At 44.9% G+C, this 25,560-nt stretch overlaps 2 protein-coding genes across 2 annotated transcripts in view; one reads left to right on the top strand and one right to left on the bottom strand.

The window, feature by feature from the left end:
• Nucleotides 1–25,560, bottom strand: part of LOC118402192 (chloride channel protein 2) — a 59,024-nt gene that overhangs the window by 20,106 nt on the left and 13,358 nt on the right. The window contains exons 2-3 of the mRNA XM_052477056.1: nt 10,883–11,036; nt 7–138 (exon numbers count right to left, since the gene is read on the bottom strand). Of these exons, the coding sequence (XP_052333016.1) occupies nt 7–138; nt 10,883–11,036 (286 nt within the window). The remainder of the gene's footprint in view (nt 1–6; nt 139–10,882; nt 11,037–25,560) is intronic.
• On the top strand, nt 12,288–15,680 carry LOC118402190 (zona pellucida sperm-binding protein 4-like). Its single transcript, XM_035800200.2, has 8 exons — nt 12,288–12,680; nt 12,825–13,012; nt 13,285–13,382; nt 13,647–13,804; nt 14,036–14,228; nt 14,422–14,560; nt 15,139–15,214; nt 15,466–15,680. Exons 1-8 carry the CDS (start codon nt 12,317–12,319, stop codon nt 15,552–15,554), a joined length of 1,305 nt encoding a protein of 434 aa, XP_035656093.1. The 5' UTR covers nt 12,288–12,316; the 3' UTR covers nt 15,555–15,680.

Here is a 25,560-nt window from a genome sequence, read left to right as displayed (position 1 = left end):
TCTCACCTTGCTGACAAAAGGCGATAGCATAGTCCATCACCCAGCTGACCAGGGCCATGACCAGACCCAGTAGGATGAGAAAGATCCAGTCCTCGCCCACACGCGAGATCAGGAACTTCTGACAGCGAGACGTACACACTGGACAGAGGGGGAGAGGAGAGAGGGAGGAAAGGGAAAGATGGGTGGGAGAGAAAGGAGAGAGGGAAAACCATAGGAAAATGAAGCACAAGAGGAATAGTCACAGTAACAGGCAGAGAGAGAGAGCACAAAAAATATAAGAAAAGAGAAATGTGTACAGAAGGAACACTGTGTGAAAAGCCAGTGGGAAGGATGGATAGATGCATTCCAACATATTGAGCTGAATGAATGAGAAAGGGAATGAGTGGACTTAGTGATGGGTGGAAAGAGAGAGACTTGGGCCTCCCGGGTGGCGCAGTGGTTAAGGGCGCTGTACTGCAGCGCCAGCTGTGCCATCAGAGACTCTGGGTTCGTGCCCAGGATCTGTCGTAACGCACAATTGGCCTAGCATCGTCTGGGTTAGGGAGGGCTTGGCCGGTAGGGATGTCCTTGTCTCATCGCGCACCAGCGACTCCTGTGGCGGGCCGGGCGCAGTGCGAGCTAACCAAGGTTGCCAGGTGCACAGTGTTTCCTCCGACACATTGGTGCGGCTGGCTTCCGGGTTGGATGCGCGCTGTGTTAAGAAGCAGTGCGGCTTGGTTGGGTTGTGTATCGGAGGACGCATGACTTTCAACCTTCATCTTTCCCAAGCCCATCTTTCCCAGCCAATTGGCAAGCTTGAGAACACCATCCCACCCGCGAAGCACGGGTGTGGCAGCATCACGTTGTGGGAGTGCTTTGCTGCAGGAGGGAAGTTAAAACTTGGTCGCAAATGGGTCTTACAAATGGACAATGACCCCAAGCATACTTCCAAAGTTATGGCAAAATGGCTTAAGGACAACAAAATCAAGGTGTTGGAGTGACCATCACAAAGCCCTGACCTCAATCCTATAGAAAATTTGGGGGCAGAACTGAAAAAGCGTGTGCGAGCAAGGAGGCCTACAAACCTGACTCAGTTACACCAGCTCTGTCAGGAGGAATGGGCCAAAATTCTTATTTTTTTTAATCTTTCCCACTTATTGTGGGAAAGAAATAAAAGCTGAAATAAATCATTCTCTCTACTTTTATTCTGACATTTCCCATGCATAAAACAAAGTGGTGATCCTAACTGACCTAAGATCATGGAATTTTTACTAGGATTAAATGTCAGGAATTGTGAAAAACTGAGTTTAAATGTATTTGGCTAAGGAGTATGTAAACTTCCAACTTCAAGTGTAGCTTACTTACTTTTGCGTGTTCTTAATATCATGTCTTGTGTGTTTTTGTTCTACTTAATTTTTTTTATTACAAAAAATATAGTACTACTGATATTGATTATTACTGCATTGTTGGGAAAGAGCAAGCAAGAAAGGCATTTCACTGTACTTGTGTATGTGATAATAAAAACTTGACTTGAAAAACAAAACGTGTTGTTCTCACATAGTGTTACTTAACTCTGTAAATTATAGGAATTCGTGGTTCTGGGTGTATTTTTTCTTTAAAGGCATGCTCCGGAATTTTGGCGATTATTAAGTATTTTCTCAAACATCCCTCTTTGGGCTGGATGTATCATGTGTAATTCATACATGAATAATGTATTAGTAGAATTACTGTCTTACCTCGATTAGCCACGAAATCCCTAGTTTGAAAGCTCTGCTGCGCCATTTTCCCTACATTTTCCTCCACGTGGGCCAGGCCCCTAGCAATTCGAGTTCTAGCCAATGATAACTCAGTAATACCAAAGTCAATATCAGCATGTGAAATAGTTGTTAACTGTAAAAATCGCCTTAAACTGCACTAATCAAACTGCACTATACAAACTGCACTATAGTATATGTTTTTGTAAGGTAAAGTAATATTAGTATCATTGTGGCAACGAAGGGACATTCATTAAATACAGAAAATGCACAGCAAACTGTGTCAGCAGAACACAGAGTGTCTTGAGGGACAGTCTTTACATTCTCTAAATACTGGACCAGTAGAGTTCCAGACGTTTGCCAGTTTACAGAAAAGGAGAATACATTGAGACCAATGAAGCCTTTTTTAGCTGACCAAACTATTTCATTCAAGTTTCTTTCAATTGCTCTATACGTCTGTCTTTGTCCTATATCAGCCCATAGCCTCTCAAAGGCCGTGTGCCAAACGGCACCCTATTCCCTTTAAAGTGCACTACTTTTGACCAGAGCCCTATGGGCCCCAAAAGTCGTGCACTAGGGGATAGGGTCCTATTTGGGACAGAACCTTTGAGAGGCTATGGGCAGGTATGCAAAATATATATATAGATAAAGTTAGGTCAGTGAAAAGAGGCTCCATTGGGACTCAATGTTCTGTATCTAGAGCATTCGTAGACTGTGTCCCTCTAGACACCCAACGTGCTCTACTGACACAGTCGCTGGACATCTTCTGTACTTAGCCAATGCCCCTTCACTGCCACAAGGACATAAATATGACTTTATCCTTCAATAAACGTGTACTACTGATTTGAAATCCAAACATGGTCTTATCTTTGTGAGAGATGGCGAGAGGAATATTGACATGGGGAGGGAGAGATGGACAAGTGAGAGAGAAAGATGGAGGAAGAGGGGGAAAAGGAAAGAGATAAGAGGGAGAGGCATGATAAATCAAGAGAGACAGAACCGCAGTTAACAGCAGGCGGAGAGAGATATATTATTGTTTACTTCACTTTTGTTTATTATCTACTTCACTTGGCAATGAAAACATATGTTTCCCATGCCAATAAAGCCCTTTGAATTGAATTGAGAGCGAGAGAGAGAGCGGGAGAGAACAGCTGACAGACAGAGAGTGATGGGGCAGGTCACAGGGGGACATTGAGGTCCCCAAGGGAACAGTGGGGAAGCAGGGGCACAACTGTGTTCATGGCAACATGATAGGCCCCGTTGACAACCACCAGCCAGGGCACCTGCTGACTGGCACCTCCCTTGCCCATGCGCACGGGCGTGCAGACACACTCAGGCGAGCATGCACACACACACACACACACGTATGCACACAAACACATTGAGTTGGAATACGCGCACACAGGCACACATACATGTAATTTTCTAGGTCCGACAGTGCAGTAACATTGATTACATTGTTTACGACTACACTAGTGTAATAGGACACCTCGTGGTAGAGCCATAGTACTACAGGTTATGGTTGTCAGTCAACCACTGAACATGATTGTGTCAACCATGCAACGCTTCTAGATAAACGACCATCAACTGAACTGTGTCTGGACATTACTTTATTATTCATGCATATGGAGTATTACCATGGCGACGAGGATTAAAAACGAGATGGATTTACAAGCAAGAAAACAAACATTCAACTGAATTTTACTTTCGGGCAAGTAAAGGATTTTCACTCGTGATTAGCAAGCTAGGCTAGTACGCTAACGCTTGCAAGCTAACAAGCTGGTAGCTAGCTAAAGGGACATTGAAATGGCGCCATCAATCGCACAGTTTAAAACTGAAAGTGACCCCAGTTCCGTCAGGACACGTTGGAATAAATGGGAGCAGATATTCAAACTTTACACCATAGCGGTGATGCTAGGCTGAAAGCACTGCTGTTGCACTTAAAAAAGAGAACGAGCGCATGACATTTGCGACACATTCGCGGGAGAGGCAGATAAGTATGCAGACATAAAACTGAAAAAGAACGTTCAGTATCAATATAGTAAGTAAAGCCACTCAGCAGCAAGGCAAGAAGTCCCATGCCCATATCTCCATATATATATAAGTCCAATAATGGACTAAAGGCCCGTCGTTGGAGGTTCCGGTCTGTGGCCTGTCGCCGGACGCTCTGGACTAGGTACTGTCGCAGGACGCTCTGGACTGGGTACTGTTGGCACTGGTGGTACCGGGCTGGGGACACACACCTCAGAGCGAGTGCGAGGAGCAGGAACAGGGCGTACTGGACCCTGGAGGCGCACCAGAGGCCTGGTGCGTGGTGCCGGAACTGGTGGTACCGGACTGGTCACACGCACCTCAGGGCGAGTGCGTGGAGGTGCATTGGAGATCCAGAACATAGAGCTGGCTCAATACGTCCTGGCTGGATACCCATTCTAGCCATGCAAATGCGAGGAGCTGGTATAGAGCGCACCGGGCTAGAATAGCGCACTGGAGACACCGCGCCAATGTCTGCATAACACCGTGCCTGACCAGTTACACGCTCCCCATGGTAAGCACGAGGAGTTGGCTCAGGTCTCCTACCTGACTCAGCCAATCTCCTCGTGTGCCCCCCACCCAAAATATCTTGGGGCTGCCTCTCGGACTTCTGTGCTAGCTGTGTACCTTCATATCTTCGCTGTTCCTCTATTCTCCTGTATTTCTCCTCGTAGTATCGCCGTTCCACTTTCACTGCCTCTAACTCTTCCTTAGGACGGTGATACTCCCCCGGCTGTGTCCAGGGTCCTGCTCCATCTAATATCTCCTCCCAGGTCCATTTTCCCATTAAGCACTGTTCCTTCTTTTCACGCTGCTTGGTCCTGGTTTGGTGGGTTATTCTGTCGCGGTCGTTGTATGGAGGAGACCAATTCGCAGCGTGGTAAGCGCACATAACTCTAATAATGAAAGAGAGAACACTGAACAAAACTATACAAAACAACAAAACAAACTGTGACGCTATATGGCTAGTGCAGAACAGGCAACTAAACATAGAAGATAACCCACAAAACCAACATGGAAAATGGTAACCTAAATAGGATCCCCAATCACAGACAACGACAAACAGCTGCCTCTGATTGGGAACCAATTCAGGCCACCATAGACCTATATATACCTAGACAAACCAAAACCCCAAAGATGTACAAAAAACCCTAGACAAGATAAAAACACACATACCACCCTCGTCACACCCTGACCTAACCAAAATAAAAATAAAACAAACATAACTAAGGTCAGGGCGTGACAGAAATTAATCAAAATAAAGTTTTTAATGAAAATATGTCAATCATGATTTGAATATGTTGGTAACTCGTTATATAAAATTGATAATGCCCTCGAAAGCGATGTTTGGAGGATATATTGGCACGGTTTGCTGGCCCTCAATGAATATATCCTCCAAACACTGAGTTCTCATGCATTATCACTTAATTCAGTTATCCCCATTGAGACTGTGTCCATGCCTCGATCTAGTTTAGGCAAAACTAAACATTCCTATCATTATTGAAAAAGATTGTGATATCTCACATCTCAAAATAGGGTTACTTAATGTTAGATCCCTCACTTCCAAGGCAGTCATAGTCGATGAACTAATCACTGATCATAGTCTTGATGTGATTGGTCTGACTGAAACATGGCTCAAGCCTGATACATTTACTGTGTTAAAGGAGGCATCTCCTCCTGGTTACACTAGTGTCCATATCTCCTATGCAAAGGCAGAGGTGTTGCTAGCATTTCCGACAGTGTTTTCATATTTTGAGCTTCTAGTCATGAAATCTATATTGCCTACTCAATCACTTTTTAAAGCTACTGTTTTATAGTCCTCCTGGGCCATATACAGCATTCATCACTGAGTTCCTTGAATTCCTATCGGACCTTGTAGTCATGGCAGATAATATTCCAATTTTTGGTGACTTCAATATTCACATGGAAAAGTCCACAGACCCACTCCAAAAGACTTACAGAGGCATCATCGACTCAGTGGATTTTGTCTAACATGTCTCCGGACCTACTCACTGCCACAGTCATACTCTGGACCTAGTTTTGTTAATTAGCTCCCCGGTATGCAGAAAATACCTGAGCCCTGAAGCAAGCCAAAATGGAAGTATTCTGACTAGCTGGGAAAGACAGTACCGTGCAATACTGAAGAGCCCTCATTGCTGCTAGATCATCCTATTTTTAAAACCTAATTGAGGAGAATGAGAACAATCCAAAATCTATTTTTGATACTGTCGCAAAACTAACTAAAAAACAGCATTCCCCAAGAGAGGATGGCTTTCACTTCAGCAGTGATGAATTCATAAACTTCTTTGATGAATAGATCCTGATCATTAGAAAGCAAATTACGGACTCCTTTTTAAATCTGCGTACTTCTCCAAAGCTCAGTTGTCCTGATTCTGCACAGAACTGCCAGGACCGAAGATCAATGGAGACATTCAAGAACTGGTGTCCTGTGTTCATTTAAGTAGGGTCCCTCTAATTCTCTCTCTCCTCCTGGAGGACCTGAGCCCTAGGACCATGCCTCAGGACTACCTGGCCTGAAGACTCCTGGCTGTCCCCAGTCCACCTGGTTGTGCTGCTGCTCCAGTTTCAACTGTTCTGCCTGCGGCTATGGAATCCTGACCCGTTCACCGGATATGCTACCTTGTCCCGGACCTGCTGTTTTCGACTCTCTCTCTCTCGACCTCTCTCTCTCGACCTCTGAATGCTCGGCTATGAAAAGGCAACTGGCGTTTACTCCTGAAGTACTGACCTGTTGCATCCTATATAACCACTGTGATTATTATTTGACCCTGCAGGTCATCTATGAACATTTGAACATCTTGAAGAACAATCTGGTCATGTACTCTTATAAATCTCCACCCGATACAGCCAGAAGAGGACTAGCCACCACTCAGAGCCTGGTTCCTCTCTCGGTTTCTTTATCGGTTCCTGCCTTTCTGGGGAGTTTTTTACTAGCTATCGTGCTTCTATATCTGCAGTGGTTGCTGTTTGGGGTTTTAGGCTGGGTTTCTGTATAGCACTTTGTGACATCTGCTAATGTACAACAACACATTTGTCACTGTTCAAATACTTTTGGAGCTCACTGTATATTCTCATTGTTATCTTGATAGGCGAGTCCCCTACAAGACAGAATTTTGAATAAAATTCCATTTCAACTTACTCGTTTGGTTGGTTGGGGGAATTTGTCTTTGTGCATGTTGAATTTTCAGCCAAAATGTTTAGGGTACAGGTCCGGGATCAAGAGGTAACATTCTCCTCTCTCGACACACATGTGTTCCCGACGGAGACCGGGGTCTAATCCCTGCGTTGAAACCTCCCATTTTATCTCCCCTAATCATGTATATGGCCTTGTAATTTACATTTTTTTCTGAATTTAATAAAAAATATATGGGATCCAAAAGGTTCCCTGGAAATGATTGTTGTACAGACCTTTCCACAATAGAGGTTGGTCCCAGTGCAGGACGACATGTTTCACTAAATGTTCACAGGAAAGTATTGTCGTACAGACTATTCCACGATATCCCATTGACTAGTGGTACCACTGCTAGTGGTACCTATGTCATCTCAGGAAGACTTTCTGGCTAACAGATACACACACAAACACACACTAGTTTGGCACGTGGTGGGTGGCCCCCTGCCCGGTGCTTGCATGGGCGACTTGGCCCGTCCTTATATCCACAGCAGCGTGACCGACGTCTTCTTCTCAATCCAAAACGCACACCGTCTGCCAGATGCACATTTTTATCCCCACGTAAATTAATAGCTTATTCTGTTCGTAATGTGAATCGTACAAAAAGACATGATATAGTGACACGTGGGCCAAAGCAATCAAAACAAATGTGAGTGTAAAATCCCTCAGCGCAAAGCATAGGCCACAACAATCACCAGCAACCAGTGACCGACATGGGAAAAGCCCATTTCATGAGAGGCACTGGCGCATCTCAAAGGAATTCTGGAAGAACCCCTGACACAGGATAAACAAATACCGGAAACCACAACCTGTCATCTGGGCTCTTTCCCCCCACAACCCCAGGTTGTAAAAAAGAACGATTTCAACACGCGGCCTATGGAAGTTAATGCACGCAGACCGTCACAATAAAAGGCAGTAGAACTACATGTTCAACATAGAACACAGTAGACGGCCAATGGTGGCGAGCGCGAGGAGTCAGTCACGCTGGATTAAGTGTTAGCGTAGCACGTTAGCGCTCTCTCCATCTTAGCTAAGCCGCTTTCGCTCTCTAGAGCTAACCGTCACGATGAGCAGCTCGGCCTTTTTGACGGCGTGTGTAGGCAGGGCTCTCAAACCGTGGCTCTGGATGTGGAGTAGAACAGAGGCAGACACACATCCTCCTACTCCTCCGGTGGGGAGGATGGCTGGGCTCTGCTCTCCTCGAGTTATGCAACATGTACCAGAACGTGGCAAGATCTCGCCGGTACTTAAGAGTCTTATTGAAGAGAGGCTGAGTTGTGTCCTTTTATTTTACAGACCCGTGAAATTTCACCCTTTGTTATGCCTTTTGCATCTCGGGCCTCATTGGGTTATTCCTCTTCAAGGTTTGAGTGCCGGTACCCTTTTAACTCTATAGATACGTTTTATCCTAAGCGCCAGCCGCCATTCATTCTAGACTGAACGGAAACCAGGCTTCCTAGTACAAATATAAACACACATATACTGTCACTGTATATTTTCTCTCTCTCTCTCTCTCTCTCTCTCTCTCTCTCTCTCTCTCTCTCTCTCATAGACTGAGAATAAATAAATTGGTCACTGAACACAACAATAGGTACTACACTTGATCAGCAACTACTTCTGATTGCTATCTTATTAACAGAGGAAAAAACCAACCACTCTGGCTACATATCTTTTCATTAAGCTCTGTCCCAGTCAGCTAGAGTATTTACGATAATGCTTTCACCTATCCAATCGTAATCGGCTCAATAGCCACAAGGGCATGGTGTGTAGGAGACACGGAGAGAAAGCAGTTGGAACACAGCCATAAACTTCAGCCTACACAGTCACATGCATTTTAAATCACCACAAAGATAGTGATGCTACTTTATTTTTATTTCTCTTTCTACCTCTCTCTGTCTGTCTCTCTCTCTCTCTCTCTCAGTCACGCATGCACTCACACGCACATCCTCTCCTTGTTCCTGTCCCTCATCATGTCGTACTACTCTGGAGAGAAAAGCCAGGAGGTTGAAAGGTGTGACGCAGTAAAGATGAAGGTGACAGAGGAGCTATTGACATGCACAGCAGCAGCCCTCGTCATCACAGACACACAAAGTGACCATTCATTACCAGCAGAGGGGGCTGTTTTTTTTTTTTTTACATTGGCAGAAGAGCAGTGTCGTCACCCACGAGGCCATGGCACAGGATTGGTCATCGGTCATCATGCTGTGTCATAAGCGTCAACTTTACCCATCTCTCTCATTTAGAGGCTGATAGGATGCACCAGTAACATCAGAACCTCTCTTCAAATGTGTTCTGTGTTCAATAGGGCAGAGCGGTCAAGTCAGGTCAGGTTATGGTCAGGTCAGGTCAGGTCAGGTTATGGTCAGGTCAGGTCAGGTTATGGTCAGGTCAGGTCAGGTCAGGTCAGGTTATGGTCAGGTCAGGTTATGGTCAGGTCAGGTCAGGTCAGGTTATGGTCAGGTCAGGTTATGGTCAGGTCAGGTCAGGTTAGGTCAGGTCAGGTTATGGTCAGGTCAGGTTATGGTCAGGTCAGGTTATGGTCAGGTCAGGTTATGGTCAGGTTATGGTCAGGTCAGGTCAGGTTATGGTCAGGTCAGGTCAGGTTATGGTCAGGTCAGGTCAGGTTATGGTCAGGTTATGGTCAGGTCAGGCTATGGTCAGGTCAGGTTATGGTCAGGTCAGGTTATGGTCAGGTCAGGCTATGGTCAGGTCAGGTTATGGTCAGGTCAGGCTATGGTCAGGTCAGGTCCGGTCAGGCTATGGTCAGGTCAGGTCAGGCTATGGTCAGGTCAGGTCAGGCTATGGTCAGGTCAGGTCAGGTCAGGTCAGGTTATGGTCAAGTCAGGTCAGGTCAGGTCAGGTTATGGTCAGGTCAGGTCAGGTTATGGTCAGGTCAGGTCAGGTCAGGCTATGGTCAGGTCAGGTCAGGTCAGGTTATGGTCAGGTCAGGTCAGGCTATGGTCAGGTCAGGTCAGGTCAGGTTATGGTCAAGTCAGGTCAGGTCAGGTCAGGTTATGGTCAGGTCAGGCTATGGTCAGGTCAGGTCAGGTCCGGTCAGGTTATGGTCAGGTCAGGCTATGGTCAGGTCAGGTCAGGTCCGGTCAGGTTATGGTCAGGTTATGGTCAGGTCAGGTCAGGCTATGGTCAGGTCAGGTCAGGTTATGGTCAGGTCAGGTCAGGTCAAGGTTATGGTCAGGTCAGGCTATGGTCAGGTCAGGTCAGGTCCGGTCAGGTTATGGTCAGGTCAGGTTATGGTCAGGTCAGGTCAGGTCAGGCTATGGTCAGGTCAGGTCAGGTCAGGTCAGGTCAGGTTATGGTCAGGTCAGGTCAGGCTATGGTCAGGTCAGGTTATGGTCAGGTCAGGTCAGGTCAGGTCAGGCTATGGTCTGGGTTATCTCTCGTGGAAAGACTGGGTGAACATAGATGGTACCGCAGATCTGTCATGATATAGCGAGATGCGTGAGATCACGAGCAACATTCGTTTCGGTACTTGGGTTTTCCGTCACTGGTTATTTGGACAAATCACGAGTTCGCAGGTGTTATCATCTTTCGAATTTAAGAAGGGGAGGGGACATTTGGCCCATAGACATGCCCGTAACTTGCAAAGAGAAAGGGTGGAGCTCTTCGTTCTGGTTCCGATCCCCGTTCTCTCTCTTCTCTTAATTAAAACATATGGACCCAGAACTTTTTCGAGCATCTTGACCAATTACGCAAGACTTTAGTTCTGGGTTAACTGAGATTGTGGTCAGTGAGGTGGTTAGTGCAGCGTAGGATGATGCTGACAATTCAGTGGTTGTGGTGCAGTCATAGGAGCGGTCATAGGAGCACGGTACTCGCTCACTCTGATACTTGGCACTGTAGTATTTCTGTGGTCATTACACAGGTCAGTAAATATGAGTGGTCATGTTACCATCAGTCGGTCACTCACCATGACACTTAGCGCAAGGGTCTTTCTCATACTCCAGCAGCTCTGCCGACCGACTGCGAACACTGGTGACCCTCCGCAGCCCCCCGCCATCACGCAGGCGGGCCGCCTCCTCCTTGGCGTACACACCGAGCTCCTGTGTGTAACGCCCATACATCTACATGAGAGCGGGGAGGGAGAGGGGCAGGAAGGGAAGAGAAAGAGAATATTAGATCATTTTTAAGTATTCTTTATGACCCTCAGCTTACACAACCAGCTTCTGAGTTCTGCTTAATATAATACATTAATCACACATGGGAGAGAGAGAGAGGAGGACAGAGGGATGAGAAGGGGGAGGGCAAGAGAGAATTAGGGAGGGAGAGATGGAAGGGGAAGGAAGGAGAAATAGTGGCTGCATTTCAATAGTCTTAAGGACGATCTAAAAGGTGTCCCTCATATAGGTTTTTGGTGAAAATGAAGGAGAGGGGACAAGAAGAGGAAGCATCTTCAGACTATTGAGAAGGCCCCAAAGTGGTAGTGCAACCCATTATTCAAGTACTCAAATGATCCCTTTGATAGGCACAAGCTCATGGTATTGCCCAATCCCTAGAGACTGATGAGCAGTCAAGAAAATGAGAATATTTGATCCTTTTTCAGTGCCTAAGTCCTTTTGAAACGTATACATTAAACACAGTGGAGGCTGCTGAGGGGAGGACGGCTGATATTAATGGCTGGAGCGGAATCAATGGAACGGCATCAAACACATGGAAACCATTTGTCTGATGTATTCTGATACCATTCCACCTATGCCGCTCCAGCCAATACCACGAGCCTGTTCGCCAGCAGTTAAGGTGCCACCAACCTCCTATGATTAAACACGGGAGAGAGAGATGGAGAGAAGAAGGGGGGACAAGAAAAAGGTGAGAGAGAGAAAGAGAGAAAGTGAAGGAGACTAATAGAGGATGTATGTCAATAGTCAAAAATGGTGTCCTCCTTCCTCCGTTTGTGCTGAGAAGACTGGTGAAAGGACATTTTTGAATATTGGTTATTTTGTAGCCTATATTCTCAGATCAGTGAAAATGACAGAAGAAGAGGAAGCAACGTTCAACTACTGAGATGGATCCAGACAATTGATCAATTTCACAGCATTTAAATTGGCCAATTTGATTGACACAATCCCTAGGTAATGATCCCTCCCTAGAGCCAAATGAGCCGTCAATGAGCTGCACCTGCCAGGCCCTGACTGATTAACTACCCAGGGCTGGCGACGGCTTGACTCTTAACGAGGAGGGGCTCCCGCCAAACCAACACAATCAATCAGGGGTATATTCAATATTCCGATTCCTTTGCAGAACTTTTCTTAAACGGAAGCAAACTGAATAAAACGGGGCGGACCTACCTGCATTTGACCAATAGAAACTCTTGTTTTGCTCTGTTTGTTGGCCGTTTGGTTCTTAAATGGTAAACGGTTTCCGTAATGAATACATCTCAGGCATAAAACCCTCAGCAAGCCACAGAAGTACAGTGGAGTCAGTCCAATATTGTACAACAATGGCAGGGTGGGTTAAAGTTACGATAGTGGTTGTGTGCTGCACCAATGTACTTGGTGCACTAATGTGGGAAATGGGTCCACAGCATCTGCCTAGACCTGTAACTTATGCTGCGCAGGTCATCCGGAGGTCAGTGGCTTCCACTCCTATAGAGAAATGCCAAGTGAAGGAGGAAGAGAGGATTATTTGTGGAACCCCTGCGATTACTATTGCTCAATGTGACTCGATCAACTGCTGCTTTGATGGGTGGCGGTGCTACTATGGGAAAGCAGGTGGGTCAACTACTGCAGTTTAGGTTTTTCTTAATGTATTTTTACAATGTTTGTCTAATTTGTACTTCTCCCTTCCAAGCTCTAACTTGTAAGACTCATTTATGGAGTGTTAGTGTCTTCTCTCTGTGCCATCTCCTTCCCCAGTGACTGTTCAGTGTAGCAGAGATGGTCAGTTTGTGGTGGTGGTGGCCAGGGATTCCACTCGGCCCAACCTGGACCTTGATTCCATTAGTCTGCTTGGTGGGCAGGATTCCCCCTGTAAGCCTGTTGGCACCACTACAGTCTTTGCTGTATACCAGTTCCCTGTCACTGCATGTGGCACCACTCTGATGGTGGGTAGCTGTCTTAATGTGCCATGCACTGTGACTCTATGAATCCAATCCATTGTAGCTTCCACGGGGGGGTGGTATAATCATATCTTGGTCTGAAACACTGCTGGGGTTCTACTCTCCCTGGTAGTTAACTGGCTAATTATGTAATTACCCAGTGTGCCTCATCTAATGTGAGGATAAAAATGAACACCTGTGTTGCTCTTCATTTAAAGCCTGGCTGTTATATACCCATTGGTGTACACCAACTAAATGCGTTTTGTACCTTTTTTCAGGAGGACAGTGGCTATGTGGTCTATGAGAACAGCATGACATCTTCCTATGATGTGGGGATTGGACCTCGTGGCTCAATCACCAGAGACAGCCATTTTGAGTGGGTCTTCTCTCCAGGGGCTTAATGTTCACCCAATTCCACCCGAGGCTCAATTAAATGCTCCAATTTTTTTTTCTTCTTTTGACATCTCTAAGATATTTCAAGGGGACTAATTTAACTAAAGAAGCTGATGCTAACTGGTATCCAATTTGACGCTCGACTTGTCGTACCCAGCAAATGCTAGCTAGCCCAATCAATGTTGAGAAACCCAATACTGGTGGTCCTAATGTACATTCCATAACAGCAGGAATGTTTCTCTCCTAGGCTGCGGTTCCAGTGTAAGTACTCTGACACGGCAGTGGAGGTACTGATTGTTGAGGTGAACATTGTTGCGCCACCTGCTCCGGTTGCTGTTCCTGGACCCATCAGCGTGGCGCTGCGACTGGCCAGAGGACAATGTTACAGCGAGGGATGTGTGGAAGGTAAGTTGGCGAAACGGTTGTGGAAATGGAATAATACAATTATTTCATTAATGGCTTGTAGTTGTGTCTGAGGGAAAATGTATATCAAGACATTCAAATGTGTTGCTTCCTGGGTGGAACCATGCCTGTTCCAACATTATTGGGGGAGGGGGGTGGTGTAAGCTGGCCAGCACCGTTCTGAAAAGTTTACACTTCAAGTGTTTGAATTCTAACCTCTGTCTGTCTCCACAGATGTGGAAGCCTACACCTCCTACTACAGCGAGGCAGACTACCCAGTTGTCAAGGTCCTAAAGGAGCCGGTTTATGTTGAGGTTAACATCGAGAGGAGGACTGACTCTAACCTGGTCCTGAATTTGGAGCACTGCTGGGCCACCTCCACCCCCAGTCCTCTAAGCCTGCCCAAGTGGGACCTCCTGGTTGATGGGTAACTGGAGAACTAAGATGGTTGCCTTGCTGCTTTTTTTTTTTCTCCATGTATTGTGCCTTTCTTACTTTAATTTTAAATCTGTGCTTTACATGTCAACTAACTGGGGCTCTCCCAACCAGAATGTTAACTTAGGAACTTTAGGATGATCCTAGAGTTGTACAAACAATGACTTTCCCCCTCCCCCCTCCAGGTGTCCATCTCAGGATGACCGCTACCTGACCTCTGTGATCCCTGTGTCTGGCGTCGTGTTCCCCACCCACTACAAACGCTTTGTGGTCAAGATGTTCACTTTTGTGGATGCGCACACCTTAGCCCCTCTGAAGGACAGGGTACTGCATCTTTACTTTACTACAGCAGGAGTGTTTCAATCAAGGCCTCGTGGTCTGCTGGGCTCTTCTCCCTGATGGTTGACTGATTGGCCAGGAAGTGCACTCCACTCCCGTCCAAGTCACTAGTTGAAAGCCAGCGGTGCTGTTGACTGCTTTTTAATGGCTTGCATAATTGCCACTATTTGGGGCTGCCTAGCAGTTAAGGGTGTTGGGCCAGTAACTGAGAGGTTGCTGGTTCGACTCGTTGAGTAGGTGAGATCTGTGCCCTTAAGCAAGCTGCTTAACCTTAATTTCTCCTTTAAGTCACTCTGGATAAGAGTGTCTGCTAAATGATACCAAGCTAAAGGTTTGCTTTCCATCTGCAGGATGACATTCATTATAAGTCTTTCACTGGAGGCAGAACTGAGCATTTTGCACTAGATGGGATGGCTGTTAAGTCAAAATTGGTCGTTGTAGAGATTCATAAACAAATTGGCTGTAAAGGTCAGGTTTGACTCTGTTCCAGCTCGTGACCACTCTGCAGCGCTGCCTCTAGTACATGAATCATCCCAATTAATGCCAACATTCCTTCCATCCAGGTATTCATTCACTGTAGTACAGAGGTGTGCTACGCTACTGGAAACTACTCCTGTCAACAGAGCTGCAACAGGCAAAGTAAGTGGCTTAAAAAAAAGAAAAAAGAATCTAGGGGTAGATTTAAATTCAATCATCTAGCTTTAGTTATTTTTTTAGTGGTGGCCATCAATCCTGGTCCTATAGCACTATGGGGTTTACATTTGCACAAACATCAATACATACTAACTTTAATTTGACCAGGGTTTGAAAGTAGCTGGAAATACTCAACTGTTTTGCATTAGTTGGATTTAGTGCTTGAAGCATTATGACCTAATCTTCTGTTCCTCCAGGGAGAGATGTGGCAGTGTCTTTGGATGGAGAGACTTCTGTGGTGTCCAGTGGAGAGCTGATTCTGACCAGAACCACCTGCCAGGCCTGAGAAATACTTCTGATCCACCTCTGCTTGGGATGAGGGCCTGACTATGACCTAGTAGCAGATACAAGATGCCTGCCCACTTGTTATCCACCAGCTTGCTAAATAAAAAGATTGATTTTTTTCAATATGCATGTTGACTACTGGAGAAGTGACATTGCGTTCATGGTGGTTCTGATTTCTGCCAATCACCTTAGATCCTTGTTTGGTTGTCGAGTTATGCAAGGTCACTATAGCAATGCATTGGCTTAAAGTTTCTGAAGGGTTGTCCCATGTTTGATTTCTTTTAACTGTTACTGGCAGTTGGAGCCTTTCAAGGTAAGTGTAATTGGTCACGTGCCTTGACTACTTGAGGAATTCATTCCAAGCTAATGAATCAAATGTGAATCGGTTGTTCTGGAAACAGTTTCTGGAAGGCAGCTTCACACAAGCGCTGTGTCTTGTCTGTAGATTGGCATAAGACTGAGCCAGAACAAGCAGAAGTAATAAGCTGCTGGAACAGTGCTTGTATTGGAAAGGCCTTTATAATGTGGCCATGTAGAGGAATGACATTTGTCTCGCAGATGTGAAAGTGGCACATGTTTCCAGGCGACTGCATGGAGGCAGCGTGTCTCTAATGAAAGTTAACTGGCATGTGTGCCAAGTTCTAGGGAGTGTGACACTAGGGTGATGTCTATGCCGGGGAGCCTGTGCCAGCTGAGGACTATTTCCCCATATACCAACCTGTACGTCTGTCTGGATTTTACACAGGCCTGCACCCACCACTGAATACACTCATCTAGCGGCACAAGGGTCATCCTTTCAATTTCCTGGTTAAAATGTCCTTGGTAATCAAACATTTAGAGACATGCTCTCTGTATATACCAGTTTATAGGGTCAGTGCAGTGCCTTTCATCTATTCTCCATCTCTGCTCTCCCTACGCTCTGTCCCCTTTTGTCTAAATACAGTGGTGTGATCAGAGCAGTGAGAAGCCAGAGACGCATTGAGATGAGCATCACGCCTCCAGACATTTTCTGCTCTCTACTTTCCTGCTCTCTTCAGCTACCAGCACTTACCTTTTTTCCCTCTATTTCCCCTCTCCCACTCATTGAGATGGGCATCACGATTCCTCCAGACTTGCTCTTTCCGCTTGCTTGAGCAGGTGAGGCACAGAAGGAAAGCTGCACAGCTGTGGCTTCTGTCTTGACAGAGGGATGTCCAATAACCCACCTCCCATCACTTTACGGCCCATCAGCCTCCTCTCCCTGTTCTACCCATTTAACTAGGGCAACTCCACATATGACACTGCAACACATGGAACCACTACGCCCCAGCTCAACACTACTGTGTAGGCAGCCAGCTACATCCTGACAAAATACGTACACTGGCAGTACACTGGCTGATGTTAGTGGAAACACATACCTGGTATGTACAGTACCAGTCAGAAGTTTGGACACAGTAATAATGCTGCCTGTTAGTGGCCTCGTCCTGGGCTTGTGAGAAACCAATCACACACCATCTGGCGTGCGGTCCCCTGGTGTAGCAGCAGGTGGACTGAAGGACTGTGTGTTAAATGAGCTGTGGTCACCACTACGGTTACCGAAGATATTCCCTGCAACATTGTCAACAGATGAAAAAGCAACAATGACAATAGCAACTTAAACAAGATGACTGACAACACCACAGGAGGGTTTCCTCTACTGCTACTTACAACTAGGCCAGTGTTTTACAAACCGGGGTCCGTGGACCACCCCGTAGGGGTACTACCGGTGGTCCAAATTAAAAATGTTTTTTAAAAATGTTTGACATTTTTTGTTCCAAAAATAACAGTTGGGAGTATTAATGTAATATAAGCAATGTTACATTACTTTTAACAATGCTAATTGTTTGTGCTAATAGGCCTTTCATTTGTTCCCTGCTCAAAGTAACGATATTTGACCGCCAAGATAAACTGTATATTATTTTTGGGATAGAGCTAGAGCTTTTGATGGTGATTTGGTTCAACTCCTCAACTACTCATCAGGCTGCTTTGATTAGATTACAGTACTTATCTACCTCTTGCTCAAGTTGAATCAGGAGTGTCAGAACTGGGCTTTGAACAAAAACCCTGCGTGCACCAAGAGTGCCCGTATTGTCAAAGAACAGTAACGGCACTAAAATCTCATTCCACAATCTGCTCTAGTATTGTGATCAAAACACACACCTGCATATTACAAAGTACTGAAACTCAGAGCAGTGATAGAGCAGCTTATCCAAAACCCCCAGGGCTCATGGGACAGGCTTGGGAAATTGAATTAGCTGGGAACGTGAGACTTCATCTGTCTGAAGATCTGCATCAATATACAGTAGGTCGGTCATGGAGGCTGGTGTTGGTGGAGTAGTTCCCTATGCACACCATCATATCAAGAACACACTTTCACAAGCGACCCCCAAAAACAAAAACACAACCTCATAGAATTACCTAAGGCATTTGACCTCTAACCTATGTGGTGTGCCAGAAATGGCCATTCCAGTAATTTCAGGAATCAATGCCCTGTATCAAATTTAACTGACACTCAGTCAAACTGAAACGTATCGTTTAAACATGCTGATTTTACAATACACTATCCTACATGTCCAAAGAGATTGTACCGTTCTTTGTCCCTCCTTCACACCTGCAGTATTTCATCATCAACATCAGAGAGAGAGAGAGAGAGAGAGAGAGAGAGAGAGAGAGAGAGAGAGAGAGAGAGAGAGAGAGAGAGAAGGAGAAGGAGAGAAGGTAGCTTTATTCTGTCAGAAGCTAAAGTGGAACCGAGCCCACCTCTGTGTGTGTGCAGAGACAGGAATGCTGACTATGACAAGCTACATCCCTGTGAAGAGCAAAATAGTCTCTGTGTGTGTTGTGTGTGTGTGTGACATGGATTTAGAGGTGTTTCTCTCTAGGGCACATCTTCTGCTAACGCTCTAATCACACGCAAGAGTGCAATCACACACACACCTTGCACACACTTGCTCTTTCTCATACACCTATTAATGTACACACACACACCTTGCACACACAAACACAAACACAAACTTGCACGCACACACACACACACACACACACACACACACACACACACACACACACACACACACACACACACACACACACACACACACACACACACACACACACACACACACACACACACACACACACACACACACACACACACACGGTGTGAGGATGGATCATATTTGTTTGCATCTGCAGTTCTCCATGGGCTGCTTTTCCTGTTCAGGTTGATCATGACTTTGATCTGTGCAGCAGCCAAATCGTCCTGAAACCCCGCTGGCCATAAGGACATGAGCCTGCTGTGTCTAACATCTGTTCTGACAGAGGCTTAGCACACCCCCCCCACACACACACACACGCACAGTCATGCACATACACACACACTCTGAAGGAGGAGACATCAGTTGGAATGTTATAATACTTAAAGACACCCAAACACCTTCTGTCTAACCATCCGTCTATGCATTCATCCCATGAGTCATACCGGAGGCATACGGTGGCAGTGGCAGCCAGCTGTCCCATCATGCATTGCACCAGACAAGAGTTCCAAAACTCGCTGACCCAGACACCTGTCTGGAAACAGACCTTAACCCTACCATGTGGTGATGGGTAATAGGTGGATTTACATAGCACTTTTATCAGCACTTATAGCAGGTGCACAATGGGAACTCACCTCATCTCAACTCACCTCATCCACTACCAAAATGTGCCATCAACCAATGCAACTACATTTAAATATTGTATTTGTTCGTGTGTATTGCGTTGGTTTATCATGAACACTGACGTCTTGCCAAGACTCTCGAAAAACAGATTCAAAGCTCGAGACTTCCTTCCTGGTAAAGGTTAATTGAAAATCACTAAAAATAGAAATCTGTTTAAGCCAATGCCACAGCCGCAGTCGATCAGTCTTTATGGCTCTTTATGTTAAAGGCCCAGTGCAGTCCAAAATTGTTTTTCCCTGTGTTTTACAGTGGCAATAAAAAGTATGTGAACCCTGTGGAATTACCTGGATTTCTGCATAAATTGGTCATACAATTTGATCTGATCTTCATCTTAGTCACAACAATAGACACACAGTCAGCTTAAACTAATAACACAAACAATTATACGTTTTCATGTCTTTATTGAACACACTGAGTAAACATTCACAGTGCAGAGTGGAAAAAGTATATGAACTCAACCAGACGTTTTCTGTAGTTGCGGATCAGACCTGCACAACGGTCAGAAGGAATTTTGGACCATTCCTCTTTACAAAACTGTTTCAGTTCAGCAATATTCTTGGGATGTCTGGTGTGAACAGTTCTCTTGAGGTCATGCCACAGCATCTCAATCGGGTTGAGGTCAGGACTCTAACCGGGCCACTCCAGAAGGCATATTTTCTTCTGTTGAAGCCATTCTATTGTTGATTTACTTCTGTGTTTTGGGTCGTTGTCCTGGTCCAACCAACTTCTGTTGAGCTTCAATTGGCCGACAGATAGCCTTCCATTCTTCTGCAAAATGTCTTGATAAACTTGGGAATTCATTTTTCTGTCCATGATAGCAAGCTGTCCAGGCCCTGAGGCAGCAAAGCAGCTTCAAACCATGATGCTCCCTCCACCATACTTTACAGTTGGGATGAGGTTTTGATGTTGGTGTGCTGTGCCTTACTTTCTCCATACATAGTGTTGTGTGTGAAACTGCAGTTTCATCTGTCCACAGAATATTTTGCCAGTAGCGCTGTGGAACATCCAGGTGCTCTTTTGCAAACTTCAGACTTTTTGGACAGCAGTGGCTTCTTCCGTGGTTTCCTCCCATGAACACCATTCTTGTTTAGTGTTTTACCTATCGTAGACTCGTCAACAGAGATGTTAGAATGTTCCAGAGATTTCTGTAAGTCTTTAGCTGACACTCTAAGATTCTACTTAACCTCATTGAGCATTCTGCGCTGTGCTCTTGCAGTCATCTTTGCAGGACGGCCACTCCTAGGGAGAGTAGTAACAGTGCTGAACTTTCTCCATTTATAGACAATTTGTCTTACTGTGGACTGATGAACATCAAGGCTTTTAGAGATACTTTTGAAACCCATTCCAGCTTTATGCAAGTCAACAATTCTTAATCTTGGGTCTTCTGAGAACTCTTTTGGTCTAGGCATGGTTCACATCAGGCTATGCTTCTTGTGAATAGCAAACTCAAATTTTGTGAGTGTTTATTATAAGGCAGGGAAGCTCTAACCAGCATCTCCAATCACGTTTCAATGGTTGTACTCCAGGTTAGCTGACTCCTGACTACAATTAGCTTTTGGAGAAGCCATTAGCCTAGGTGTTCACATACCTACACTGTGAATGTTTAAATTATGTATTCAATATGGACAAGAAAAATACAATAATTTGTGTTATTACTTAAAGCAGACTGTGTTTGTCTGTTGTTGTGATTTAGATGAAATCAGATGTAATTGTATGACCAATTTATCCATAGTTCCAGATAATTCCAAAGGGTTCACATACTTTTCTTGCCACTGTATATATATTTCCACACTATGTGTTGGGAATAATCCTGTGAAGTTGTAAAATTCATGATAATGCCCTTTTAGTGTAAGAGCTGCTTGAAAAGACCACCTGATATTTTGGTGGGACGGAGTTTTGGCCTGCCTAAATTAGTTAATAGACCAATAAGAAAGAGAGTTCTAAACCTCTCTGCCAATAACACATTTTCTGTTTTTCCTTCCCACTAGGACCACTCCCAGACAGTCCTAGCAAAATTCATGATTGAGAAATTGCTTTTCGCTAAGAAGCTATTTTAGCTTATTTTTGACCATTCCAATTGAAAACAATCACAGTTAGGTACTTAATTACTACCCATAATTTAATATTGAGATAAAAAAACGGCTGAGTTGGACCTTTAAAACATATAAATGGAGAAATAACTTGAGTACAATAGCTGAAGATGACAACACGACCTCAACCCTGAAGTCGAAGGAATTGTCCGTAGAGCTCCGAGACAGCATTGTGTCGAAGCACAGATCTGGGGAAGGGTACCAAAAAATGTCTGCAGCATTGAAGGACCCCAAGAACACAGTTACCTCCATCATTCTTAAATGGAAGAAGTTTGGAACCACCAAGACTCTTCCTAGACCTGGCCGCCCGGCCAAACTGAGCAATCAGGGGAGAAGGGCCTTGGTCAGGGAGGTGATGAAGAACCCGAGGGTCACTCTGACAGAGTTCCAGAGTTACTCTATGAAGATGGGAGAACCTTTCAGAAGGACAACAATCTCTGAAGCACTCCACCAATCAGGCCTTTATGGTAGAGTGGCTAGACAGAAGCCACTCCTCAGTAAAAGGCACACGACAGCCCGCTTGGAGTTTGCTAAAAAGGCACCTATAGACTCTCAGACCACGAGAAACAAGATTCTCTGGTCTTATGAAACCAAGATGGAACTCTTTGGTCTGAATGCCAAGCATCACATCTGGAGGAAACCTAGCACCATCCATATGGTGAAGAGTGGTGGTGGCAGCATCACGCTGTGGGGACGTTTTTCAGCGGGATGTTTTTAAACGTGAACATTTATTTCACTACATCACTAGATGACACAAGCCCAGACAGGGTAAATTAGCCAACCCTTGAATGATTAAAACAAGGCCTATTTTCAGTTTCAGACCCATCTGTAGCTTCGAGTCCTAGGCTATGTCTAAACACCAATACATAGCAGAGTCATATTACATTTCTAACTGGGAGAGCAGAAGGTACAGGGCCTACTGGCCCCACAGTACATGTCAACTAGCTCTCACATGTTTGGTTAATATCTGGAGTATGAGCCATCTGTCAGTCATTTCTCCCTGAGGGGAAAAAGGCCTACCTCCATTTCAGATGATGAAGGGAGTTTCATGTATCACATACCATCACACACATACATACATACATGCAGGCACACACACGCACGCACGCACGCACGCACGCACGCACGCACACACACACACACACACACGCAATTGTAATAATATATATGCCATTTAGCATTGTTGTATAGGCCATGTATTTATTTGTAATGAACTGGAGGTGCATAGCCAGGGAAGAATTCATACCCGAGATATATGCACCTATGAATGGATTTTTTTTTTTAAATGGAACATTTTTTCATACACTTTTCTCTCTGCATGCATTCTGACCACAAATTTAAGTATGGGGAAACGTATGAGCCAGCCAGCTATGTGCTTGGGGTGGAGACCACAGAAATGGAGGTGTGTCCACCGATGTGTACACTGACCTTGACTTATTTCCACCACCTTTTCGTGAGAGGAAGACCATGAATAATGTCGGGCAAACCTGTCTGTTCCATGTGGAAAAACATCGACTTTCTTTTTCCCCGCTGGAAATAACAGCATTGTCCACACGCTGTCATTTATAAATTGATAAGAGCTACTGAGAAGACCTAAGTTTGTAAATTACAATTATTTTAGATATATTTTACCGCATTATCACTGGAGACAAATGAGAATCCAGTCACCAGGGCGGCAGGTAGTCTAGCAGTTAAGAGCTTTGGGATAGTAACCGTAAGGTCGCTGGATCAAATCCCTTAGGTCAAAAATATGTTGATGTGACCTTGAGCAAAGGATTTAACCACAATTGCTCCTTTAAGTCACTCTGAATAAAAGCATCTGCTAAATGACTTAAATCTAAAATATGTCAGGAAACTGAAAAGCATATGAACATTACAGGGGTTTCTGTCCTTTTCCCACAGTGAAGTATGAAAGGCTGTGCCGTTTAAAGCCTGGCTGATGAATCGGATTCACTGATATGGTCTGAGAAATATTTGTATCAGTCTTTATTCCACAGATAAAGCACTGAAATGATATACATATAATGAAAAAAATATGTCTGCTCATTTGCTGTAATATATATATATATATTTTAAATGGAATGGTTGCCTAAAGAGGGCACTCTACGAGCTGCTCACTGAACGTCATTCACCACTAAGTCACGACGTGAGAGGTAGTTTACGGTGAGTAGCTTGCCGCAGTCAGTGACAGCATATTTGAATAAGTCAATCATCAAAAGTACACTTCACCAAGCAAAACAGCCCTATCCTCATCACATTCTCACTTAGTTAACATTAGCTGGCTAGCTAGCCAGCAATTGAGTTCGTCTCTATCTAGCCAGCAAGATAGTTAGCCTAGCTAGCTAGCTGGCAATCTGTGCTACTTACATTTGCAACACTGAACTGGTGCCAAAGTGAACACTTATCCTTGATACAAAAATAACACCGCTACTGTCTGGGTATATTATGTTAACGAGTTTATTTAGTTTCCCAAAATATGCAAGCTAAACTAGAACGTGTGTGACTAAAACCAGAGCGGCAAGGATTTTCCTGCACAAACATTCTCAGTCACATCAAATCATCAGGACATTGTATTTGCAGTTGAAATATACATCCAATACGTTTTGTATAGATTTGGAATTGAATAACAGTGTAATTTACACAAATGTTTCAGGAAGAAAACATTGTCCTAATGAACAGCAAGCAAGTGTGTGCTTGTCATAACAAGTTCTCGGCAGAGGCTATACGGACACCCCTGGGGGGGCGCAAATTGATGACATACGTCGCGGCAGCTTTGAAGATGAATGGATTCGGTTCAAATCAAATCATATTGTATTTGTCACATGCTCTGAATACAACAGGTGTAGTAGACCTTACAGTGAAATGCTTACTTACAAGCCCTTAACCAAAAGTGCAGTTTTAAGAAATAAAAGTGTTCATAAAGTATTTACTAAAATAAACTAAAGTAAAAAATTAAATAAATAAACTAAAAATGAAGGAGCAACAATAAAATAACAGTAGCGAGGCTATATACAGGGGGTACCGGTACAGAGTCAATGTGGAGGCTATATACAGGGGGTACCGGTACAGAGTCAATGTGGAGGCTATATACAGGGGGTACCGGTACAGAGTCAATGTGGAGGCTATATACAGGGGGTACCGGTACAGAGTTAATGTGGAGGTTATATACAGGGGGTACCGGTACAGAGTCAATGTGGAGGTTATATACAGGGGTACCGGTACAGAGTCAATGTGGAGGTTATATACAGGGGGTACCGGTACAGAGTCAATGTGGAGGTTATATACAGGGGGTACCGGTACAGAGTTAATGTGGAGGTTATATACAGGGGGTACCGGTACAGAGTCAATGTGGAGGTTATATACAGGGGGTACCAGTTCAGAGTCAATGTGGAGGTTATATACAGGGGGTACCGGTACAGAGTTAATGTGGAGGTTATATACAGGGGGTACCGGTACAGAGTCAATGTGGAAGCTATATACAGGGGGTACCGGTACAGAGTCAATGTGGAGGCTATATACAGGGGGTACCGGTACAGAGTTAATGTGGAGGTTATATACAGGGGGTACCGGTACAGAGTCAATGTGGAGGTTATATACAGGGGGTACCGGTACAGAGTCAATGTGGAGGTTATATACAGGGGTACCGGTACAGAGTCAATGTGGAGGTTATATACAGGGGTACCGGTACAGAGTCAATGTGGAGGCTATATACAGGGGTACCGGTACAGAGTTAATGTGGAGGTTATATACAGGGGTACCGGTACAGAGTCAATGTGGAAGCTATATACAGGGGTACCGGTACAGAGTCAATGTGGAGGCTATATACAGGGGTACCGGTACAGAGTTAATGTGGAGGTTATATACAGGGGTACCGGTACAGAGTCAATGTGGAGGTTATATACAGGGGGTACCGGTACAGAGTCAATGTGGAGGTTATATACAGGGGTACCGGTACAGAGTCAATGTGGAGGTTATATACAGGGGTACCGGTACAGAGTCAATGTGGAGGTTATATACAGGGGGTACCGGTACAGAGTCAATGTGGAGGTTATATACAGGGGGTACCGGTACAGAGTTAATGTGGAGGTTATATACAGGGGGTACCGGTACAGAGTCAATGTGGAGGTTATATACAGGGGTACCGGTACAGAGTCAATGTGGAGGCTATATACAGGGGTAC

The sequence above is a fragment of the Oncorhynchus keta genome, chromosome 23 (assembly GCF_023373465.1).
Source record: "Oncorhynchus keta strain PuntledgeMale-10-30-2019 chromosome 23, Oket_V2, whole genome shotgun sequence".
NCBI lineage: Eukaryota > Metazoa > Chordata > Actinopteri > Salmoniformes > Salmonidae > Oncorhynchus > Oncorhynchus keta.
Note: the sequence above shows the minus strand (reverse complement) of the source record. Positions and strands in the feature narration are given on the sequence as shown.